Source organism: Paramisgurnus dabryanus, chromosome 15 (genome assembly GCF_030506205.2).
Source record: "Paramisgurnus dabryanus chromosome 15, PD_genome_1.1, whole genome shotgun sequence".
NCBI lineage: Eukaryota > Metazoa > Chordata > Actinopteri > Cypriniformes > Cobitidae > Paramisgurnus > Paramisgurnus dabryanus.
This window is the reverse complement of record NC_133351.1, coordinates 17,003,401-17,025,388: the sequence shown is the minus strand read 5'-3', so window position 1 is coordinate 17,025,388 and position 21,988 is coordinate 17,003,401. Positions and strand designations below refer to the sequence as shown.

At 37.7% G+C, this 21,988-nt stretch overlaps 1 protein-coding gene and 1 long non-coding RNA gene across 2 annotated transcripts in view; one reads left to right on the top strand and one right to left on the bottom strand.

Moving 5' to 3' along the window:
- LOC135733255 (uncharacterized) overlaps window positions 1-21,988 on the top strand; it is a 67,542-nt gene that overhangs the window by 11,879 nt on the left and 33,675 nt on the right. The gene's annotated exons all lie outside the window — the stretch shown is intronic.
- Window positions 12,270-21,988, bottom strand: part of klf7b (Kruppel like factor 7b) — a 45,012-nt gene continuing 35,293 nt past the window's right edge. Inside the window, exon 4 of the mRNA XM_065251651.2 lies at window positions 12,270-17,409. Coding sequence (XP_065107723.1) covers window positions 17,358-17,409 — 52 coding nt within the window. The 3' untranslated portion in view covers window positions 12,270-17,357. The remainder of the gene's footprint in view (window positions 17,410-21,988) is intronic.

The following is a 21,988-nucleotide window of genomic DNA, read 5'->3' as shown; positions in this document are numbered from 1 at the left end:
ATGAGTTAGACCAGCTGGGAAAAAACATAAATTGGTTAAAACACTTTCACACCTAAAAAACAACTTCGTATGCTTTTAGCCATTAATGGTCCTCAGCCCCAGCCATTGTCAGGCTGAAATATGTCTTCCCAAATAAACTGACAATTATTCTTAATTAGTCTTTTTGTTTTTTACATTGTGACATCCTTTGTTTACAGACTGAAATTCTGTTGAATAGGACTGTGTGTGTTTGTGTGTACTAGTATATATGTAGTTTATGAGGATACAAATGTGTATTATGACATCTGTATAACCACATAAACATGGTTTATGAGGACACTTCATGTTTAAGAGTTGGGTTAGGGGATATAATATACAGTTTAAATTTGAACAGTATAAAAACCATTACGTTTATGTATGGGGACATAAACCACATACGTGTGTGTGTGTTTACATCCTAATCTCACCATTAATTTGTAGCTATTTATGAGGTGGCTAATTATTATAAATGCGTATGTGAATCATACAGTAACATAATTATTAAACCAATAATAAAGTGTCAACCTTTTCATGAAAGGTTTTTAACCATACATATGTTTCAGATGTCAGTATTGGGTGGTTTAAATACTCCAATATTCCAAGTCTCTTTTGAATTTTTAAAGCATTTTTTTTTATTCCCATAGTTCTATATTTTCAAATACATTTAAATAATTTTAGAACAGACAGAAATCCGTAACGTTATTTCTTGAACGTGAAGGTGCTAACAAAAATTTTAATAAAATATATTTATTTGTTGGTTATTGCTTCTGGCTTGTTCATTTTAATTCACAGAATTCCTACAAAGTAGGAGTTGTTGTCTCCCAAAACATTTTGTGTCTTTTTTATTTCACATCCAGAACGCATGCATGTTTTCTCATCTAAAATAGGAAACATGAGTATAGACTTATTTTTTTATGTCTAGACTCTATCATCAGAGGTTTAGGAAAATATTAACAGATGGTTCAAAATATTGGTAATAAATGCATCCTCTGAGAATTGATACTTTATGTTTTGACTGCAAATGTCACATCCATAACGCTGGAATTACTCAAGTCCAATTTCTAAAACTTATTTTACTGGAGCAAAAACAGATGGTACAAAAATGAGATCGTTGAATTCATACAAATTAACCACTTCTAAATACATACCATGAGAAGATTGCCATGAGCTGTTTTTTTTTTCTAAAGTTAAGAAGAAAACTTTTGAAGAAAACATGATTTGTGCGAAACTCGCCAACATGAGGGAAGGTTGTGAGAGGTTGCCAAGCATTGCAATAAGGTTGCTAATGTGTTCTGTTTTTAAGCATGTTGCCGTTTTGTCGCTAGGATGTTTTTTTTGGTTGCTTATCTGTTCTGGATGGTTATTTATAGCCTAAAATCTAAATGTTTAGAGGTTTGAATATTGGTAGGCTTGCAAAGTGGTCAGGTTGAGTAATGAATGGATTTACACATTCAATCTTGTCCTTTCATTTAAAACCTAAAGGTGAATTTTATTTAAACGTCTTAAATCAGAGCTAAAAGATATAAGATGCTCCGATGTTAAAATCACATTTCATATGACAGCACAGACTCTGTCTTGAGACTCTGTAGGGTCAACGCTGTGACGTGTGTTTGACTTAGCTAGCAAGTAAACGAAATTGCAGTTTTTGCCCTCTGCCCCACACCTGTGAACACAACAATACACACAGACCTTGAGGAAAAGGAAACACGTGCGACTGTCACCAGACCTCTGTGTGTGTGTGCTTCCTCTTCCTCTTAGGTCTGATAAGAGAGAGGAAAAACAGGATGAAAGTCAAGTCAGACGGCAGTGGGGCTTTTTTTTCTTTATACACTCTTTCTGCCATGGGGATTAGTTCTGAGGTTAGGTTGGTGACAAAGGAACATTGTTCTCAGGAGACTGTATGTGCAGTGCTGTCTTTTCCTCAAGACCAACCAGGTCTTGGGTATTATGGGTAATTTTTTCCGTACAGAATTTTACAATTCCCTTTTTTAGGGAGTTAAGGCTGGCTTGAGTGGGGCAAAAAGTTTCCTTTCAAGTGCTTCAAAGACTGGTCTAATACCTAAAGGAATGGTTCAACAAAATATTAATTTTTCTCATAATTTACTCATCCTCATGTCATATATATATATATATATCCGTTCAACGCAAATAAATAATTTTATATTAAAATGTCGTCATGTTATCTTCTTATATAAAAGTAAACATGATGAAGCTTCACAACGCTCATCCATCTATCATTACAAAAAATGGGTTAATCCTCCAGGGGGTTATTACTTAATGTCCTTTGAAGTGAAACAATACATTTGTAAGTGAATTTTTTTTAGCATATTTACAGAGTAAAACTTCACGTTTCCATGGCAACATATAGATCAGAGTGGTAAGTTCAAATATGGCACCACCTTAATAATTTTGAATCTCATTGGTAGTCATGTGTGTTTTAATAGAAAATAGCAAATGACAACTAGTCACGGGACACCCAAAAACCAATAGGGTGATTCTCACGAAATCCAGACTTAGAAGGTGTCCAGCATCAGATTTTTTAAAAAGCCCTTGAAGCCATTTTTTTTGCACATATAAGATTAAGGTCTGAACTTACTATAACCATTATTTTTAGATAATTTAAAACATATTTCCTACAGAAGTATTTACATTTTTTAGATGATCATTATCAAAAATTATCATTACCGCAACATGATATTACATTAAATATATGCACTTACAATCTCATGTTTCGGTAATAAGAACTAAAAAGTTGTCTAAGTAGTATGACAAACGAGGGAGAGAAAAAATAACAACTGCTTACCAACTTGAGTGTCACAGTCAATTATTTCCCTTCCAACATTTTTTTAAAAATGTTAGTTCCTTTGAGGGCTTAAACAATGATTGAAAATTGTTGCGGAGGATGAGAAAATTGGTCTTGGACACATTTATATTCCTTATTATTGTCTTTACATTTACCAATGATCACCAAATACCACATTTTTCTTTACTGTAAATGTTTACAGTATAACATGCACTGAAGCTTTTTATGATTTTGATTTTTTATTGATAAATATTTCCATGTCAAAGAACCCAAATCCAGTCATGGACACGTTGCGGTAATGAAAATTTCCCCCTTAAATGTTGAAAAAAAAATGGTTTGTATGATGTCATTTGAAACCTATGTTACTATATGTATTAGATAAACATGTTTAATTTTTAATCATTTACATTTGATCTAGCGGTTCACCTTAAACTTCACCAAAAAGTTCACAAATATGCTTCCTTTTTGTGTCCACACTCAACTCCGCAATCGAAGGCTAAGTAATGAATGTGCAGAAAAGCACTGTAATGTAATCCACTGATATACAAGATGAAAATAAAATTACAATCAATTTGGATTTGCTGCGACAGCGAGCACGCTGGCGATCCACAATTTGTTCACAGACACGGGCTGATGGTGATTCCTCCCGACACGGGCCGAATTGATATGCACTGAGAAGGAAACGTGGAAGAACAACAGGCTGCTCTCGGAGATAAGCTTCCTCTGTCCTCTTCAGATGTGCATGTGTTTACCCTGAATAATTTAAGCTGTACACTCCAGCAACTGTCTGATAAAGACTCTGTATGACATTAATGAGTCGGAGCAGTCAGTAGATAGCAGTTGAAGTGCTGGTATTAGCTATTTAAAGTTTGTTGATGTGACTACTCGGCAGAGCAAGAAACGGGCTATAATGGCGCATCTCAGCAGATTTACTGAAGTACCAGATACATATCTGAAACCAAGCAGAGGGAACAGAGACACGATGAGGTCAATTTGCGGAGGATTTTATGCAGCCATTATTTAGGCTAAACAACCATTAGTGAAGTAAAGTGTCATTTTGCTGAAAAATTGAGAATTATTATTCATCTTTTTTTTTTGGCTTGTGTAAATAGAGAAATGCATTGCAATTTAAGTGTTTGCAATCACATGTTGTTTTTGTATGAACATTCTTCCAATAGTGCCAGTTTTCCCCAATATTTTTGATGCTTTTCCTTTATTGCAACAAAACAAATTGATTTTCACTAAATTGTAATTTGAATGAGTCAGTCGCCAAATAATGTAATAATCTTTTACTAAATATATATATTTTTAACAGTGGCTCATTCAGCTCCCAAATGGATTTTTTTTGCAGATTGGACAAGGTGCTGGTTGTTTGTTTGTGTTTTTGTCAGCAATGACAACTGGAGTAGAATGTTGTGCTGACTACTTATTGCCAATAAATGATTTTGTGGTTGTTTGTTGTAGAGATGCTCCGATATTTTGGCCAGTAATCGGTATTGGATAATAAAAGCAATTTTTTACACTATCGATAGTTTTAAAACAGCCGATATCTCCTGTCAATTAAAAGAGAACAGTGAAATGCAATGAATTTGAGGTCTGTGTATAGAAAATGTAAAGAAACATCACACAATAATAAGGTCTTATATGAATGAATAACCTTTAGAAAATGTAATCTTCAGAATTTAGTTAATGCAAGTTAATATAACCACTACCAGACGCGTCATGCCCATTCAAAATGGATTTTGCATGCAACCTCAAAATCAAAGAAGTGTCCATTAATCTGTTACTTTCTTTTAATCTGTTTAATATGCACAATATTATCAATTCTGGGCTGCATCCTTGTCACTTTTAAGAGATTTTTGCTATTTTGATAGTGTTTTGATCATGTTACATTACTCTAAGCGCGCTCATGAGCTTTGCTGTTGCTGCTGCATTGGATATCTGAGGATAAAAACATGTAAGAAACGCTCACAACATTTCCAAACCCCAGTACGGTAATGTGCATTTAACCTCCTCTGTTTAGAAAATGTATGGTTTAAAATGTGACTGTCTCAATGTTATATAAGTAGAGATTTCTAGATTCATCTTCTTGGTACAACGCCAAAGTTCGCCAGAGTTCACAGGGGCGTGGAATCACACTTCCACACATATGAGGTAAAATTTCTAATTTGCTTCTCTTATAATTTTATCTAAACATATTTTTTAAAATCATTATTGAACATTAAAACCAATCACGTGGCTATATCTTATGTCATTTTCGTTGTTTATATACTTTATAGATTTAAAATTACATTAACTTCATAGGATAATGCAGTTGTTGTGCAAAATGCATTAATGACACAATTAAACAAGTCATTAAACAAACGTAAATAAACAAAATAATGCACTATGCACAAAAGTTAAACTATTTTGAACTTTGACCGCGGCATGTTGCTCGACGCAACAACAAACCGCCCTCGCGTGGGGCAAGCCATTGAAATGATGGCACAGTGTAAACGTCCTAAAAGCTGCTTTACCATAATCAAGTCGTATTGCTGTAAACGGTCTATATTCACGTCTAAGCTTACGTAAATTAAAACAACACTAACTTACCTTTAAAAAAGCTGAAGCCGGCGTGTACGAACATTAAACTTACTTAAAACAGTGTCCTGTAGATTTGAAAATTCCGCCTCGACCTCTAATCTCCGAGTTTGAGCCAATCGGTGTTTGCATGAAGTCAGATGAAGCAGGCGGTGTTGGTTTGTTCTAAATGAGTGCGTTTACATGCACTGAATAAGCAGATAAGTATTAAAAATCTGCTTATTATAGAAAACTGTTTTCATGCGTTTACATGCAAATCAATAAGCCGGCTATGCAGTCAACTGCGTTTACATGGGACTTGGAGAATTATCAGTTTTCTCGCAGGCAGTGACGTCACCACCTACAGTACATAATAGTCGATCAAAAAGCCGACGGCATATCTGTCTTAAGCTGTACTGTTGTATCTCTCATCGTGTCTGCAGAACCTGTAAATGTAACATGAGCTTTTATTTTCACAGTTTCTCTGCCAACTGCTTTAGTCCAGCAGAGACTTTTATGTGTTACCTTGCGCTTACTTCCGCGTGTGACGTTTATATTTCATACGCGGAGACATGCGCACATGGACAAAACCGTGAGAAAGCGGGTTAAGGTGTTTACATGCCACGCGAAATCGACGTAATGAGCAAAAACCTACCTGTGCCGATCGGTTTTTGCATACGCTGTTTATGGGCTTTCCCCGATTAAAGAAAACCGCTTTACGCGTTTACATGACCCCACGTGTTATCAGTTTATTAAGCATAATCGGCGTAAGACTGTGCATGTAAACGCACTCAATGTTCTATTATCCATATTTTACACGATCCATAAAATGCTGCGAAAAAACACGTTGCTAGTATCAAGTCACAAATATGCTAAAGACGTAAAGACGCATGAGACGCCACAATACAACCAATCAGAGAAACTGGTCTATTTTAATTAAAGAAAACATATATCAACTATATTTTCCTCATTTGATTACATTAAAAGTCATGAAACATTTAATGTTTAATTTATTTGAATTATTCATGATATAAATTAAATGAATAAAAAATTGTGTAGGGGGGCACAACAACTTGTTTGGGGGGGCACGGCCCGCAAATGCCCCACATTGACGCCGGCCCTGAGGGGCGCTTAGATGGTTAGAAATGGAAGTGCCATGGAAAAGACTGAAAGATCAATAATAATTTTTCGTATGATGTCTGTGTATGCAAAAATTTCTGTAAGCTGTGCACACTGTGCCCCCTTAAAAAATTGGTGCATGACGCCCCTGAGCACTACTATCGGTATTGACATCAGTTTCGGCACATATCAGTCAGAATAAAATGTCATATCAGCACTTTTCTAGTTTTCTACATACCACTCATTAACTTTTCTTTGCAATGGTGCACTGCTGCTCCTGAATAGTGGTGCAGGAAACATTGCTTCATACATTCACACCAACTTGATGTGACTCAGAAGTGATGCTTAATGGAATCTGCAGATGTTTTGTCCAAACTGGGGGAGGGCGAATTTGAGGTGACCCTGTGTAACCCTGGGCACGGGCCAGTGGGCTGTACTCAGCTGCTTTTAAGATGTTCTGCGAGGAAACAAAGAAAGCATGTGCAGGAGAAGGCAGGAAATGTGTGTGTGAGTCAGTGAGTGACTTACTGAATGAATTAGGAGAAAGGTTAAAAACAAGGGCGAAAGAGGACTCTAAATCGGCTCTTAAGCGTCCGTTATCCACTGATAAGTTTGTATTGTCTTGAGTCTTTAAACACCTTCTGTAATTACTTCTCTAATCCTGAGCAAGTTTATCTGGATAAACGGTAAAATTCTGCTTAAACGTTTTGAGTGTTTGACCTCTTTTACTGACCCCTGACCCTGCTGAATCTTGACCTTTGAGTTTTAAGTAAACAGCAGCATTTGTGAATGCAAACTGAGGCGTCTGCACTGTAAAGATACCACTGCGAATCCCCTGAGGAAAACTGTCAGACTAAGAGATGAGCCGAATGCTATTTTTGTAAACTTAAAGCCACAGATTTAAGCAGATTTTGTTCATAGTAGTTTAGGTGTGACTGTAGGCTGCAAGTCTCTCAAAGTCTTGATATTTCGACGAATTTGATGTAGGTTTTTTATTTATTTTAGATACAAACCTCATTCTTGTCCAATAAAAAAAGCAAGTTGTCTTGAAAAGTGTGTGCTTGTGCACGTGTACACTTGATAATCAGGTGGAGAAGTGTTTATCCTGCTGTGTTTGCATGGGTGCTTGTGAGATCCTTCCGCGTATTCTTGGAAGGAGGAAGTCATTTCAGAGGAATTTCTATTTCTTTTGTCTCTGTCACAATCTTTGTCAAATGTTTATTTCATTCAAATTTTTACCAATTCAGTCAAGCTGTCGAGGTGTCAACAAATTGCCATCTGATGCAAAACATAGAACCTATTTTTATACCACTCCCAGTTCCTACCCTATAAACAAGCTTGCATTGTTTGAAGCAGCATCCGTCTACATGGGGGCGGTATTGTTTTGAAGCACATGTTAGTTAAACTACCACGTTTGCCATCATTTCCTGCTTCCAGCCTGTCAGGAAGGCAAGCATTTCCTGTGCTGGGACACGACCGTGAAACCCTTCAATTTATGCCTCATCCCACTCCACATATCATCTCCGCAACTCCTTTAGGGCAGTTGATATAATTTCCCCTCCTCCACGGATAGGAATAAATGTTCGCTTTTATGGGCAAAAACTGCTTATTGTGCCATAACAGCAGATATTTTATATGCAAGTTAATGAAGAAAAGTTGAAGCAAAAGCATAGTTATTGCCATCTTAAAATTATAGGTTAAACAAAATATGATCATGCATCTTAAGCCAGCCAAACAGACATAAAATTACAGGCTAATTCAATGTTTTTTTTTAAGGGGCTTTTAAGACGTTTTTTATGAGTTATTTGACATTTTCTCTGGTTTCATCAAGTTTGATATTTTATACCTCTGGCTGTAAATTGAAAAAATCAAAATTGATGATCCTAATGAAAGCAAACTTATTTTTCTTTTATGAATTTGAAACAAGACTCTCATTGTGCATTCATTCATTTTAGCCCTGATTTCACATTAGCCTTTTCACAATTAAAATAAAGTATCATGTTTTTTCATTGGAATGCCCTATTTGAAGTACCTAAGAGTAGAATCTAAATACCACGGTAAAATATGAATAAATAACCATTTAGGCCTACTTTAGATGTCACAATCACCTTTATTTAAACAGTGTATGATAAAAATAAAATTCAAAGGGGCGGTTTCCGGATAGAGATTAGCTTAAGCTAGGACTAGGCCTCAGTTTAATTAGGAAATATAGTTTTAACAAACATGCTTAAAACATTAAACAAAGGGCACTGATGTATTTTAAGATATGTAAGTGCAAGTTGTTTTCATTTTGGACAGCTCTTACATTTATTTTAGTCTAGGACTAGTCTAATTCCTGTACAGGAAACCCCCCAAATATTTTTTTTAAGTGAAAAGTGTAAGATATAAAAGCTTACTTAAAAAAAAGGCTTTTCACCTTAGATTTTTCGCTTAAAGTATATATATAAAAAAAATAAAGTTAGATACAACTTTACAGTGTATATCTCCACAACATGCACACTGGTTGGAAAGCTTACGTCTGACCTCAGTGTATATTTATGGCAGAGCTTATTTTGCAAACATATCAAGACCATACAGATACAGATGATATTGTCTCCTCCCATATCCCATCGATATACTGCCCAGCCTTTTGCTTAAATGTCAGGTTGCAGTCTTATGATAGCATGTTGCACACATCAAAACATTGTTTTTCTGTCCCTAGCCCCCCAAGAGTCCTGTAAATTTCTTATCATCTTTTGCTATCACTTCCTTAATTAAGTGACCTTTTGTTAGTTAGCATCAGTTACAGGGGTTTAGCCCTATTAAAGCAATAATCACATCACTGGCATAATTTCCATTTAATCAACACACTAATTTTAGTACCGTTGTCTCGGCTCACAAGGGCACAGGGACGTATTACATTAATAAACTTGGCATGGATGAATGTCTTCTCCGCCACCCAGACGATTCGACCCCTGTGCCAAGAGGAGAGGAGGGGGTGGCGGGCTCGGCAATGGAGGGGGCTGGATATGCACATTAAGCCACTGACACAGATCCCGAGAGACAAAGCTGGAAATTTGCAGCCTGCAGAATTCCTTTTTTTCTTGATTAGCCTAGGTAAGGTTATTCAGCAGTCACTGACACATCCATTTCTCCAAATTAACAAAAGGATTAATTGGATTTACTCTACACTATTGACACCAGATGTGCTGCGTTTCAGGTTGCCGTTGTTGAGATTAAAAATACTGCCGTTTGAGTGTCTTGTCAGCGCGTCAGGAGCATAAGGCTCGTATTAGGAGCGGGATGATGCATAAATCTCACATTTGCTCTTGGTTTGAGGCAATGACAATGTGAATTTCAATTACCAGCATCAGCTATAATAGAGCGGAGCTGATGAGGAAATCTCACTGGAAGACATTTACAGGGCTGTGAGAATGTGCAGAAGTACCTTTTCTTTCACATAATTACTCTCTAATTAACCATTAGTTATTCGATTAGCCCTTTTAATCCTTGAGTCATGGGTACGAGTTCCTAAATGGTGGCTTAGTCATTGGAAAGCTTGTGACGATTAATTAAAGGATGCGATGCACAAAGTGGCCCAATGAGAGAATTTTGGAAGAGGGGGTCATAGACTTTGACGAGGGCCATTAATTTGTAATAAACTTAAATTATTAAACAGATAGTTACTGTTAAAATGTGATTGGATGAGGCACATTTAAAGCTGTTTTAAGATTGCAGATTGACACACAAAGGTAAATGGAGTTCAGTCAGTGGACCTCAAAATCATATTGTTATTTCCTTCATTATGAAATTTCACATTGGGTCTAATCATGGTAAATATGTGTAATATTCACAGTTTAATTGCAACAGAATTGATCAGAACATTTATTAAATAGGGCTGCATGATGCGGTAACTTGCTAAATAATGCAACATACGACGTTATACGATAATACTTTTAGTTTGTAAAATCTATTTAAATGATATTAAAATATTCACTGAAAAAAACTTTTGGACATCGGTTGCACATTATTAAATTAGGTTTTCTTAAAATGAAATTAATATGAATTAAAATTAATTTCATTTTAAGAAAACTTGATTCAATCATGTTGAACTGGTGTAAATAATTAAATTACGTAGATCAAACAGTTTTTTAAGAAAAATAATTTTAAGAAAATTTAATTCAATCATGTTCAACCGGAGATATTTTTCAGTGTTGGTTAAAGTTTAAAGGGCAGCTAATCTAGGGTGACCATACTTGCCATTCTTCCCGGACACATCCTGGCGGCCAGGATTTTGGTTCGTCTTCCGGAAGTCGTATTTGTTGACCGCATACGCCATTCAGTTAAAAACATAAGACATACAATCGTAGTTTCATTCATACCTTAAAATGTAACGGTTGCTTTCTGTAATATTAATGATAATCCTCTATGACGTATGCGGTCGACAAATACGACTTCCGGAAGACGAACCCGAAATCCTGGCCAGGACGCGTCCGGGAAGAATGGCACGTATGGTCACCCTACCTAATCCACACTGTAAAATTTACATATAATGGGTAAATATTGGACAGGTCATCTTTATTATAATCCATGGTTGCATAACAACAACCCGACATTGGGTTATTTTTAACCCATGTGTTCTGTCCAATATTTACCCATAATGGGTTAAAAATAACCCAGGCATTTTTAGAGTGTAGGTGTTTTCAGCAATATAAAAATAGTGTTTGGTATCCCCAGAATGTGTCTGTAAAGTTTCAGCTCAAAATACACCACAGATCTTTCATTATACGATGTTGAACATGACTATTTGTGGCTGCAATGAAAAACGCACTGATTTTGTGTGTGTTTCTTTAAATGCAAAGAAAGATCCTGTTCCCCTCCCCATATGCAAAGTAGGGGGTGGAGCGCTCACCCATGTGCTTTGGACTGCATCAAAACATGCGTCTCTGGCAGAAGGTTGAACTACACGCTCATTAGGCGGAGTCTGTGAGGTGTTATGGTTAGGGGGTATTTAATGTGACATCACATTGATAGGGGATCCCCAACAGCCTGTTTTGTGTGACTGTTTCGGTTAAAAGGAGATTACATAAAGAAGAATAAATGGATTTGTATAATAACATGATGTTTCTGCACACACACTGGTGACTCATATTCTGCTAGAAATACATTTGAAAGTGCATTATGGTATTAAACATACTTCTTTGAAAAGAAATGATCACTCTCTTGGTCCCAGCAGTCTAAAACTTGCATAACTTTTAAAATGTTAACATCATTCAGTTATCAAAAACCACCACATTATTGCGATATGTACATTTGCGATACTGCAGTGTATCTTGCGGCCATATTATTGAATATTTTTAGAAGAAATATTTTGGCTGTTAGCAGGTACCATTAAGACTGTCGGACTCAACCATGCACAGAAAATCCAATAACAGCATGCGGATTCTGTCTGGACCAGTTCACGGCTTGATTTATTAATATACACCAAAAAACACTGGCCGAGATGAATATGTGATGTTTTTGAAACTTCACAATACTTTGTAGTAGTGGTTGTCAATTTTCCAATTCCAAAGAACTGCTGGACACAAAAAAGTCATTGGAGCTGCTTGGAGCAATTGTTACAATGTGGGGAATTTGAAAAACAAAATCCAATAGTTTAGTAATGAGTTTTGACTATCTGAAAGCACTCCACCAAATGTTATAAAAAGGCTGTCTCTCACCATCAACATCTTTCTCACTTTTTCTATAAACTTTACATTCACAGAGACAGAAAACGTCAGTCTGAGGTGTTCAGATTCTACCATTTATTACACTTATTACATTCTTAAATAAAAATGCTCCACTGAACAGTTCTTGCATAGATATCTTACAATACCAATTTAAAAAAGAATTATGAAACAGACCAGTAACAAAAATAAATTTCATCTTCTTCCTTAATAAAGAACATTACCATACTAACATTATATCATACAAATAATAATATTTTAAACACTTTGTACAGCAAAATAACCAAAAAGAAAAACACACAGGAAAGAACTGAATAGAAAAACCGAGAGAAAGAGTGTGAAGATTACTGGAAGTGAGAGGGGCGGAGTGTTAATGATACGGCGAAGGGGAGACGTGAATATGAGGGTCCCTGCTCTAGCAAGAAACTACATCCTTAGCCTACATATGGCTAAATCTCATCCTACTTCCATAGATATGAATCAAATTCAAGATGGCACATACTGTTCGATTTTTTTCATATCTGTACCTGCTCTACCATCTGATGGCTGTCTTCGAGAGCCATGTTTGGGTAAGAGAGAGACAGCACCTGGAAAGCATTGAGTTACTGAGGTCTGTTGTTGGCCGGTTGCTCCCTGGTTAGATACATCTACGGACATTCATAGGTGACGGCTGGTAATGCATACTGTGAGCCATCTATGAACTGCAGAATGGAATTGACGTGATCTTCGTAGTATAGAAGAGCAGCGAGGTTCAGTCAAAGCTGACTGTGGTTTTGCAGGTGCAGGGTGGGTTAGATGGTTGGGGTGGGAGGTTGAGAAACGCAATAAAGCTGAAGACCTAGTGGGTCCCTCGTTTGCTGACGTATCAAATTCGGACAAACACGGATACAGATGCACTTCAAGATGCAGTATACCTCAAGAAATACGAGTTGTAACACCGAACCCACCGAACATTTAGCGTTCTCACCTCTTTTGGACTATGCAAGTGAAAGCTTTATGGGTATTTGACAGGATAATAGTGTACATCGATACGTAAAGCAATGACTAAAAGAGACATTTCCATTGATGTGTTCTAAGCCAAACAGCTTCTGTATGTAAGATGCTGATAAACTAACAGTTGACGTGTTCTTGTGATAAGTGCATCTTGAAACGCTAGAAAATGTTATGCAGACAATCGACAGTAGTGTCATTAAACCCACTAAGCTATGACGAGTGTTAGTTATGCAGTGAAATGGTATTCCGATAAAAGACGTTACAAAACGAAAAAGTCGTCTTAGTCACCTGACCTTTTCATAAAATCCCCTTGTGATGTTTCAAGCATTTTCTTTTGTATAAAATTGAAAAAGCTGCCAAAAGCCTCTTTGAAGCTAAAAACCAAACAGCTTGGGAAGGGAGCTTCATTGGAAGAGTGCCCAAAATGCTAGTACACTAAATTGTTCCCTTAGAATGTTTCCAAACATTCTTACTGTCATGTGAAACGCTTCTCCACGTCAATATCATGAGTTGAAATCCAGAGTCTTAATGTTGTATGGATGACTCTAGTGCAGTGGTTCTCAAACTGGGGGGCACAGGATGGTGCACAGTTTTATGACATTACATTAATATATGTAATTAAACATTGGAAATATAATTTAATGTTTTTGTTTAAATGTAAAAAGTTTGAGATTGTTTAATTTCATGAAGGGATGCACCTTCCCCAAGGGGAAGGGGGGGACACAAGATGGAAAGTTTGAGAACCACTGCTCTAGTAGATATTAGGTCGTCTTCTGTACAGTACTAAATTCAAATTGTGTGAATATTTAAGAATCATGTGAACTGTTACTTTTTCATGTTTTTTTACCAGTGTTTTGGCACTGCAATGTTCCTTCTAAAGGCATGCGTGATCATGAAAGTATTCCTTAAGACGTCCTACACTGACTATGTGCAGTAAACTAGAACCACTTTTTGCGACTTCACGGCTATGGTTAAATCTCATCCTCAACTCGGCATTCAAACAAACGTGACTGTATTTTACAAGCGCACATACTTGAGACCATACCAACGGTCTCAGATGCTCAAAAACAAACCAAAGCTGGTGTAGGGCAGATTTGGGGAAGATATACTGCGAGTAATATTCCTTTCTCTCCTTCACACAGCAGTTTATTTGCAAATGCGTAAATCTTTGGGCAAAGTGTAAGTATGCATCGGCTGCCTGTGCGATTAACGGCGCATGTACCACTGCTGTCTTTCGGAGAGCGAGAGAACGGGGATTCGAATGGCACTTGATATGTGAAGCGATATGTGCGGCGTGCCGTCTGTTAATGAATTTAATTGGACTATTCCATATTCATTTGGTAAAACATCTTGGCAAAAAAGAAAAGGGATCTTCATTTGTAAATTTTGCATTTAGCATGGCTTGTATTTAAAGAGATGATATTTATATGTGTATTTTTAATGTTGATTTGAAAGAAGCTTTTGTGGCTTTATTGTTCATCAGTGTCGAGGAAATGATATGACGCCATTTTTTTGCTCCCTGCTTTCCTGCTGTTATATCCCATATGGTGAACGAAAGAAGCAGCAGAATATTCATTTTCTCAGGGAGCATAAACTCATTAAAGTCGTGGGATACCAGATCAGTGTGAAATAAATGTTGCTTTTCATCACTTCTATCTGTGAGTAAAATGGAAATGTTTCTGTAGCAGTTATTTTTCTAACTATCACTCTTTCTAATTGGTGTGTGAATGCTGTACACTATCTAATGTCCTACAAATCCAGAACTGGTGCGAGTTATTGACAATGCTATTATGACACTGTAGCAATACATCCTGCTTGCTTTACAGAAGTTCGCACATACAGTCGTTACAAATCTCGCGGAAAGTGCCACAAACCACAGCTGATTGTACTTTAGTGGAGATGAACCAAATCATCGCCCTTTTATCGAAATTTTGGCATGACTTTGCATTTCGCTGGAGAAAATAACAATTGGCATAACAAACCAAGATGAAAAGAAATGGGCAAATCTTTTTAAAATCAAACATGTGGTTTAGAGATAAAAAAATATGACAGAACTTCAACTGAAAGACCACCAGCGCTTCACTCTTATGTGGTTCTGCATTGAGAGTATTGATTGTGAAGCTCCGCTCCCCTGAGGGAAACTCTAGGATGGTTTAGTAGAGTCTGCGATGACTCCATACATGTAACTGCTGAATCGTAATGGCTTTCAATCTCCCCTCCTACTCAGCAGCCATTAAATCAATGCAGAAGAGGAGGGTCGGCGGGGAAACGCCCTGATTGCGATGTCACGGCAGGCTTCGCAACCTTGGGAACGATGATAGATATTTTGTTCCCGTGATACCGAAGCTGATTGTTAACACAGAGCTAGACCTAGGCCCGGTTTAGCGTAATTGACTAGAATGTATCAACAAGCTCTTGTTGTAGAGTCTGACGTCTGGATGGAATGCAATCCTACAAAACAACAATTGCTAAAACCCTGCTGTGAAGATTTTGGTGAAAAACAAATAATGCTGAGAGGCAAGCTGTGCATGTGTGTGTGCAAGTGTGTGTATCTGTCTGAAAGAGGCTGCCATGCAGTGTTTCGTTTTAACGCTGTTCATTAACTTGGTAATTATTGTTCTTCATATTTTTTTTCTTCAGTTTTTCTCAGGAAAAGCCAAGAGCAAAGAAACCATTCTGTGTGTGTGTTGTTGCGTTGCGTACGCGTGTGCGAGTGAGATTTGATTTTGTTTTTATGCATTTATCATTTTCTGCTTTTTTCCCCTCCTAGTCGCTTTTTCTGTTTTATGCTTTTTTTGTTTTGTTTTTGAGATTTTTTTTGACTGTATGAAAAAAGCACAGAGAACATTGAAAAAATCAGTGCAGACAATGGATACGAAACAGGCAAAGTTTGTCTGGGCTGATGCCACCGAGTTCTTTTGGATCCTGATCCCAGCAGATGCTCTGAGAGTCAAAAGTCCTGCCAGCTGTCTCCCGTAACGTCTCCTCCGTTGGGCTCTACTAGCCTTGGTGCACCGGAGGACTACGTTTTTTAAATGGGTGCCAGTATCAACACAAAGCCAAAAGAACTTTTCCAGTGTCAAGAGCGTTACACAAGGTCCGTGCTGACGCCAGGTTGAGCTGGATTTGCTTTCCCCAGATCAACTAGAAATGAAAAACAGAAGACGCCAGTCCTTTTTTACCAAGCCAACAACCCTGATCCTTTTTTTTTGGGGGGGGGTTATTTTCCCGTCTTATGTTTTTCAAACTTTTTCACTGTCAGTGGCAGATAGCAGCCACTGAGTCGAACCTTGTGCATACTGAGAGGGCTTACAATTCCCTCCCGTCGCCCATATGTGCACATTTATGCTTGTGTTCGCAAAGCACGTTTTTTTATTTATTTCAGAAGTTTAAGACATTTTAGCTCAGAAAGAAAACCAACTATCTTTTCATAACACTGTCTTTATAAAACAAAGGCAAGAAAGTGTCGCTGCGCATCGTTTCAGTCGCCTGTGAGGTGACAGGTGTGAAGAGCAGAGAAGAGTTCGCTCCTGAGCGAAGAGGATGAGAAATCGGCACACATCCTTATTTTGTTTACGCAGAGCCTGCTTTTGGGGGGGGGGGTACGTTTAGCCGGGCGTTAGTTCCATTGGTCACTCCTCGGAACGTATTGGCAATGTTGTTTTCCGAATTTGGTTGCTTGCTGTATACGACATAGTTGCAGGGTGGTTATTGAGATGTGTCCTTGGTTTAGACAGTAAAAAGAAGTCATTACAGAATGTACAATGAGCGTAATTCTTCAGAAGAACTGTTCATCTTTTGTGATGAATGTGCGTATAAATTTTGTACATGATGTGGCATTTCCTGTCCCATGCTTGTGGTGATGTACTGTACAAAAGAGAATGAAGGAACAAAAAACGGTGGTGTTTGGCAGTGTCTGACCTCCAAGCTAGGGCTTGGTAAGGCATGGCTAATCGCTGATGAAAAGTCTGTCTTGAGAGGGTGTAGAATCCAACAACATTTGCCCACGCTGCCCGTATGTTCCGCATGGAGATGTTTACGGCCAGACCCCTTGTGCGCACCCAATGTCTGTTGTAAAAAAAGTGGTGCACTCCTGTATAGTCATTTTCATCTTCTCTTTCTCTCTCTCTCTCTCTCTGTCTCTCCTTTCTCTCTCGACCTTAGATATGTCGCTTCATGTGCAGAGCCAAGTGGTCAGACCTGGAAAAACATCTGTAGGGAGAGAAAGCAACAGTTAAAGAGTGCTGAAGAATAAAGCATAGGAAACAGTATCAGTAGAGATATTCAACCAATCATTTCGAGATTTTCAGATACGAGTCTGAATTTCTCGGGAAGCGTGGCAGCCAGCACAGGCTTTGCAGATGGAACAGAGAAAACAACATTTGGCGTTTGGAAAAAAAAAAGATTTTTTAAGCATAGCCAGCTTTTTGCTGTAAAACTTGCGACAGATCGTTTCAGAGCCGCGTCTTGCCAATGCAGTCTGTGCTTGGCCTTTCCTTGTGAAAGAAATCATTTTTGGAAGTGCAACCACGAATCACGGGGAGCCGTTTGAATTAGGAAATGATTTCAGAGCTGGAGGTGAAATGGTATTGTTTAAACTGTGCGGCTACATTAGTTATGTAGCACTTGAGTCATGGCGGCTGGTTTCTCGTAGTGGGCCGTGGGCTTTTTTGTGTCATGATCAATTAAGCTCACACGTAACTGCTGCTGGTAGGAGTAATACATAACAGCGTTTAGAAAATATGGAGTTGTGATGCCATGTCTGCTTAACATTTATAGGCCTATGAGGATTACTATATTACACTCATAGTTTGAAAGTGAATCTTTACTGCAATATAAAAAAACGAGAGAGAGATTGCAGGGTAGGAGTACAGAATTATAATTTCAATTTGCCTCTGGCTGTATCCATTATTAATTAGTCAAGAGCCACAGTGTTAACTCTTCGGTTGCTTGTGGATGTGAAGCAGCCAAGATGGAAATTGGGGTGGAAGGAGGGTGTATGTATACACGGGTAGACTGAACACAGTTAAAATAATATATATTTACCCATAAGCTGGATCATTTCTGATATTTTGTTCAAAACATTAAACAAATTACTATCATTTAGTTAATATGTCTCTTCAAGGAGAATCCCTCGATCTTATAGCCAGAACAGTAATACTTATATGCGTGTGCAATGAGGCCTTGAGGCCTATTAACACAAAGCACTAAAAACCTCATGAAACCCTGTCTGGGTCATATTTTACACTGAATTAGGAAAACGTAAAACTTTTAAGATATTTTGGGGACACTGAAATGAATTAAGTACAATTTCCTCATGATTTAATTCTGCATTTATGTGCAATGTGGCTAGTGAACAGGTCTTTTGAGTCATAGCTGTTAGAATATTGTGTGCTTTTGCATGGCTGGACTGCTGTATTGTCCAATAGCAATACAAAAATGCATAATATTTATTTAAAGCAAAGAAATTTTTTGCTTTCATTCAGGTAAAAGTTTGATATTATGTTTGATATTCGTTTATTGGTGTGAATAGACTCAGGTGTGTGTGTGTTTGTGGGCAGAGAGACTGGACAGATGGTCCTTCGACTCACTGTAAGTGGCCGCTACACCAGCTGGCACACCCTTAGATCTTCTAACCCACCCCTCCATACCTCTCACTCAACCCCTCTCAACACCCGACAGGGGGCTGGGCTTGATTAGGCAGGATTAATGATGGCCAATACACTGGTGTATGTGACAAAGACAGTATGACTGACTGTATTTACTGTTAAGACTGTGCATGACTGCTGCTCGTTATAAGCCATTGTGATGTTAATGCTAAAACGCATGAAATTGGTGATTTACATCAAAGAACAAGAATCAATACGGCTCATGGATGATGGAGACCGAAAAGTGGGCCGAAAAGGATTTAAAAGTCAAAATATTCTGATCCTCATTGATCACAAAAAGGTATTTATCAAAGAAAGTTGGAGTTTCGGTTTCTTCTTCACAAAATGAAACTGAAATAGATTTTTACTGCTGAACTTCATAAAAGTTCACATGATTTGTGTTGTCAATTTTGGTCTTCTGAAGCTGTATAATAACGTTGTGTAAAGAATACACCATTGGGTGATTCTCTCAAAATCAGACTTATGAGGTGTCATGAAACGTTTTGATAAAAAAAAGTAAATGCTATCAAAATAAGAAGCATACAGTTACAAACATCTCTTCATGTACTATTTTGCACATGATTTCAAATGATATCATACAAAAAAAATTGTTGTTTTTTCCACATTTAAGGGGAACAATTTCATTACCGCGACGTGTCGATGACTGGATTTGGGTTCTTTTTTATTTCTTAAAAAATAAAAAGCTTCAGTGCATGTGATACTATAAACATTTACAGTAAAGAAACATGTTGTATTTGGTGATCATTGGTAAATCTAGAGACAATAATAAGCAATATAACTGTGTCCAAGACCAATTTTCTCATCCTCCGCAACAATTTTCAATCATTGTTTAAGCCCTCAATGAACTAACATTTAAAAAAAAAAATTGTTGGAAGGGACATAATTGACTGTGGCACTCAAGTTGGCTACCAGGTAAGCAGTTCTTATTTTTTCTCTCCAGATAAAAGTTGAAATTTTGTTTGTCATAGTACCTAGACAACTTTTTAGTTCTCATTACCGAAACATGAGTTTGTAAATGCATATATTTAATGTAATATCATGTTGCGGTAATGATATTAAAAGAAAAAATATTATACTTTTTTTTTTATAATTCTATAGGATATATTTTTTAAATCCTCTAAAAATAATGGTTACAGAAAGTTCAGACCTTAATCTTATATGTGCCAAAAAAGCTTCAAGGGCTTTTTAAAAATTCTGATGCTGGACACCTTCTAAATTTGGATTTCTTGAGAATCACCCCATTGGTTTTCGTCAGGTACTGTTATGTTTGGATGGACTGTTATGAAGCCTTTCTCTTTTTGTGTTCCATGTAGGAAAGTCAGGAGTTTATGAGTCAGTGTAACCAGACGGTATATTTTGGCTAACTAATCACCTCTCAACATCTCTGGAAAAGAAACAAATCTGCTCCAAGTGATCAACCAATATCAACATTTATTTCATCATTATGTTCTAATGGTCTATTCTAGTCTATTCACTTATACTACCGGTAAAAAGTTTTGAAACATGAAATGTGCCAAACAGATACATTTCGGATATTAGAAAACTAAAATTGCATTAAATATATATATTGCTAGTGCACATCCAATTTTAGTCTCATTCCACCATGTTTGGACATTACTTTTGGCTATTACCCCAGTACGGAGAAAATTAAAGACATGTTTCCATCCACAAAGCCACTTGTAATAGTACATCCAATGTTTTATAGTACACTCTTGTGTTAACATACACTTATAATGTTATACAAAACTGAGAATGGATTCGCCTAAACCCAAGAGGTTCTGTAAGCATTACTATTACTAATAAACCCAAACTAAAAGCCAAGAGTGTTGAATTTATAAAGGCTTCAGAGAGAACGAAGGAGTCTTTGTGCGATATTCTGCAGCAGCGTCGAATTGCCTAGGCTCGAGTCCAAATTCAGAACATGCCCTTGTTTAAAACTGGCATCAGGGAGAGCAAACTGCCAATGTATGTTTCTGTATCCAAGTCGGCTCCCCCTCTTTTGTCACTCAATAGCCGGCAAACACTGAGTAATGAGTGTAGGGAGACAGATTTCCCCGAGCCTTTCCCCAGAGAGTTCACACGCTTGAGGCAAAACAGCCTTGTTCAGGTGTCTGCGGCAGTCTGCAGAACAGAGGCTGTCCCGACAGCGACTCGTCCGCTGGGAGATTCATTGTGATGCAGCAGCAGAGAAATGTTCAATGGACAACTTTCAAAAGGCTGCGGCGAGGTCGGTTTGATGCCGACGGCGAGACGGGAAGCCGTGTCTAATTGTGCTTCCACCTGGAGCAGGCTCAGTGGGCACGCGGCCTCCGCTGTGTAATTGCTGCCTGCGTGCCAGGTTCGAGTGACAGCTTCGTAATACTGTCACCTGACAGACTATCACTCTTTCTCCCCATGCTAATGCAAATTTGTCTTTCTTTCTGCTTCCTCTGCCTGTTCACCTTTCTTGCCAATGTGCATGCATGAATGTGGCGCTAGCCACGTCACACGTAAAGTATGGGTCTTAAGTAACTTGGAAGTATTTAAATTGGGATGAAATAACCAGTGCGCATTACGCTGTACCAAAAAAATCTATGTTTTATATTAAAACGTGCTATTGCTGCTTCTGCCCTAAATTCGGACACAAATACCCCTTCTTCAGTAGCACAAGGGGTTGTGGGCAGTAGTAGCTCAAAATGCATGCATTGACCTTTGAAATACTTTTTAAAAAAATACTATAATTAGCATATTACTAATTCCTAGTTTTATTTAACCCTGGAGAACCCAAGAACCCTTCTCTTAGCATTAATTAACATTGCCCAAATTTGACCCGTGGGTTCTCCAGGGTTAAGGTGGATATTATGCAATTTGGGACTGCTGTAATTTCGCATAACTTCCTATTAAACTCTACTGGACGAATGCAGTCAAAGAAATTCATTAAACATACTGTGTCTGTCCTCAAAGCTATATGTGCATCCATTTTGTCCTGTGTCTCTCCCCAGCTTTTATATTACTGTTATATAACTCTCTTACCTTACGTGGGCATGTACGTCTTACCAAATGGGAGGATGGTGGAAAAAATGTGAGAATGATATATTCGGTAATGGGTATCACAGGACTAGACTGTGAATGAGTTATTCAGC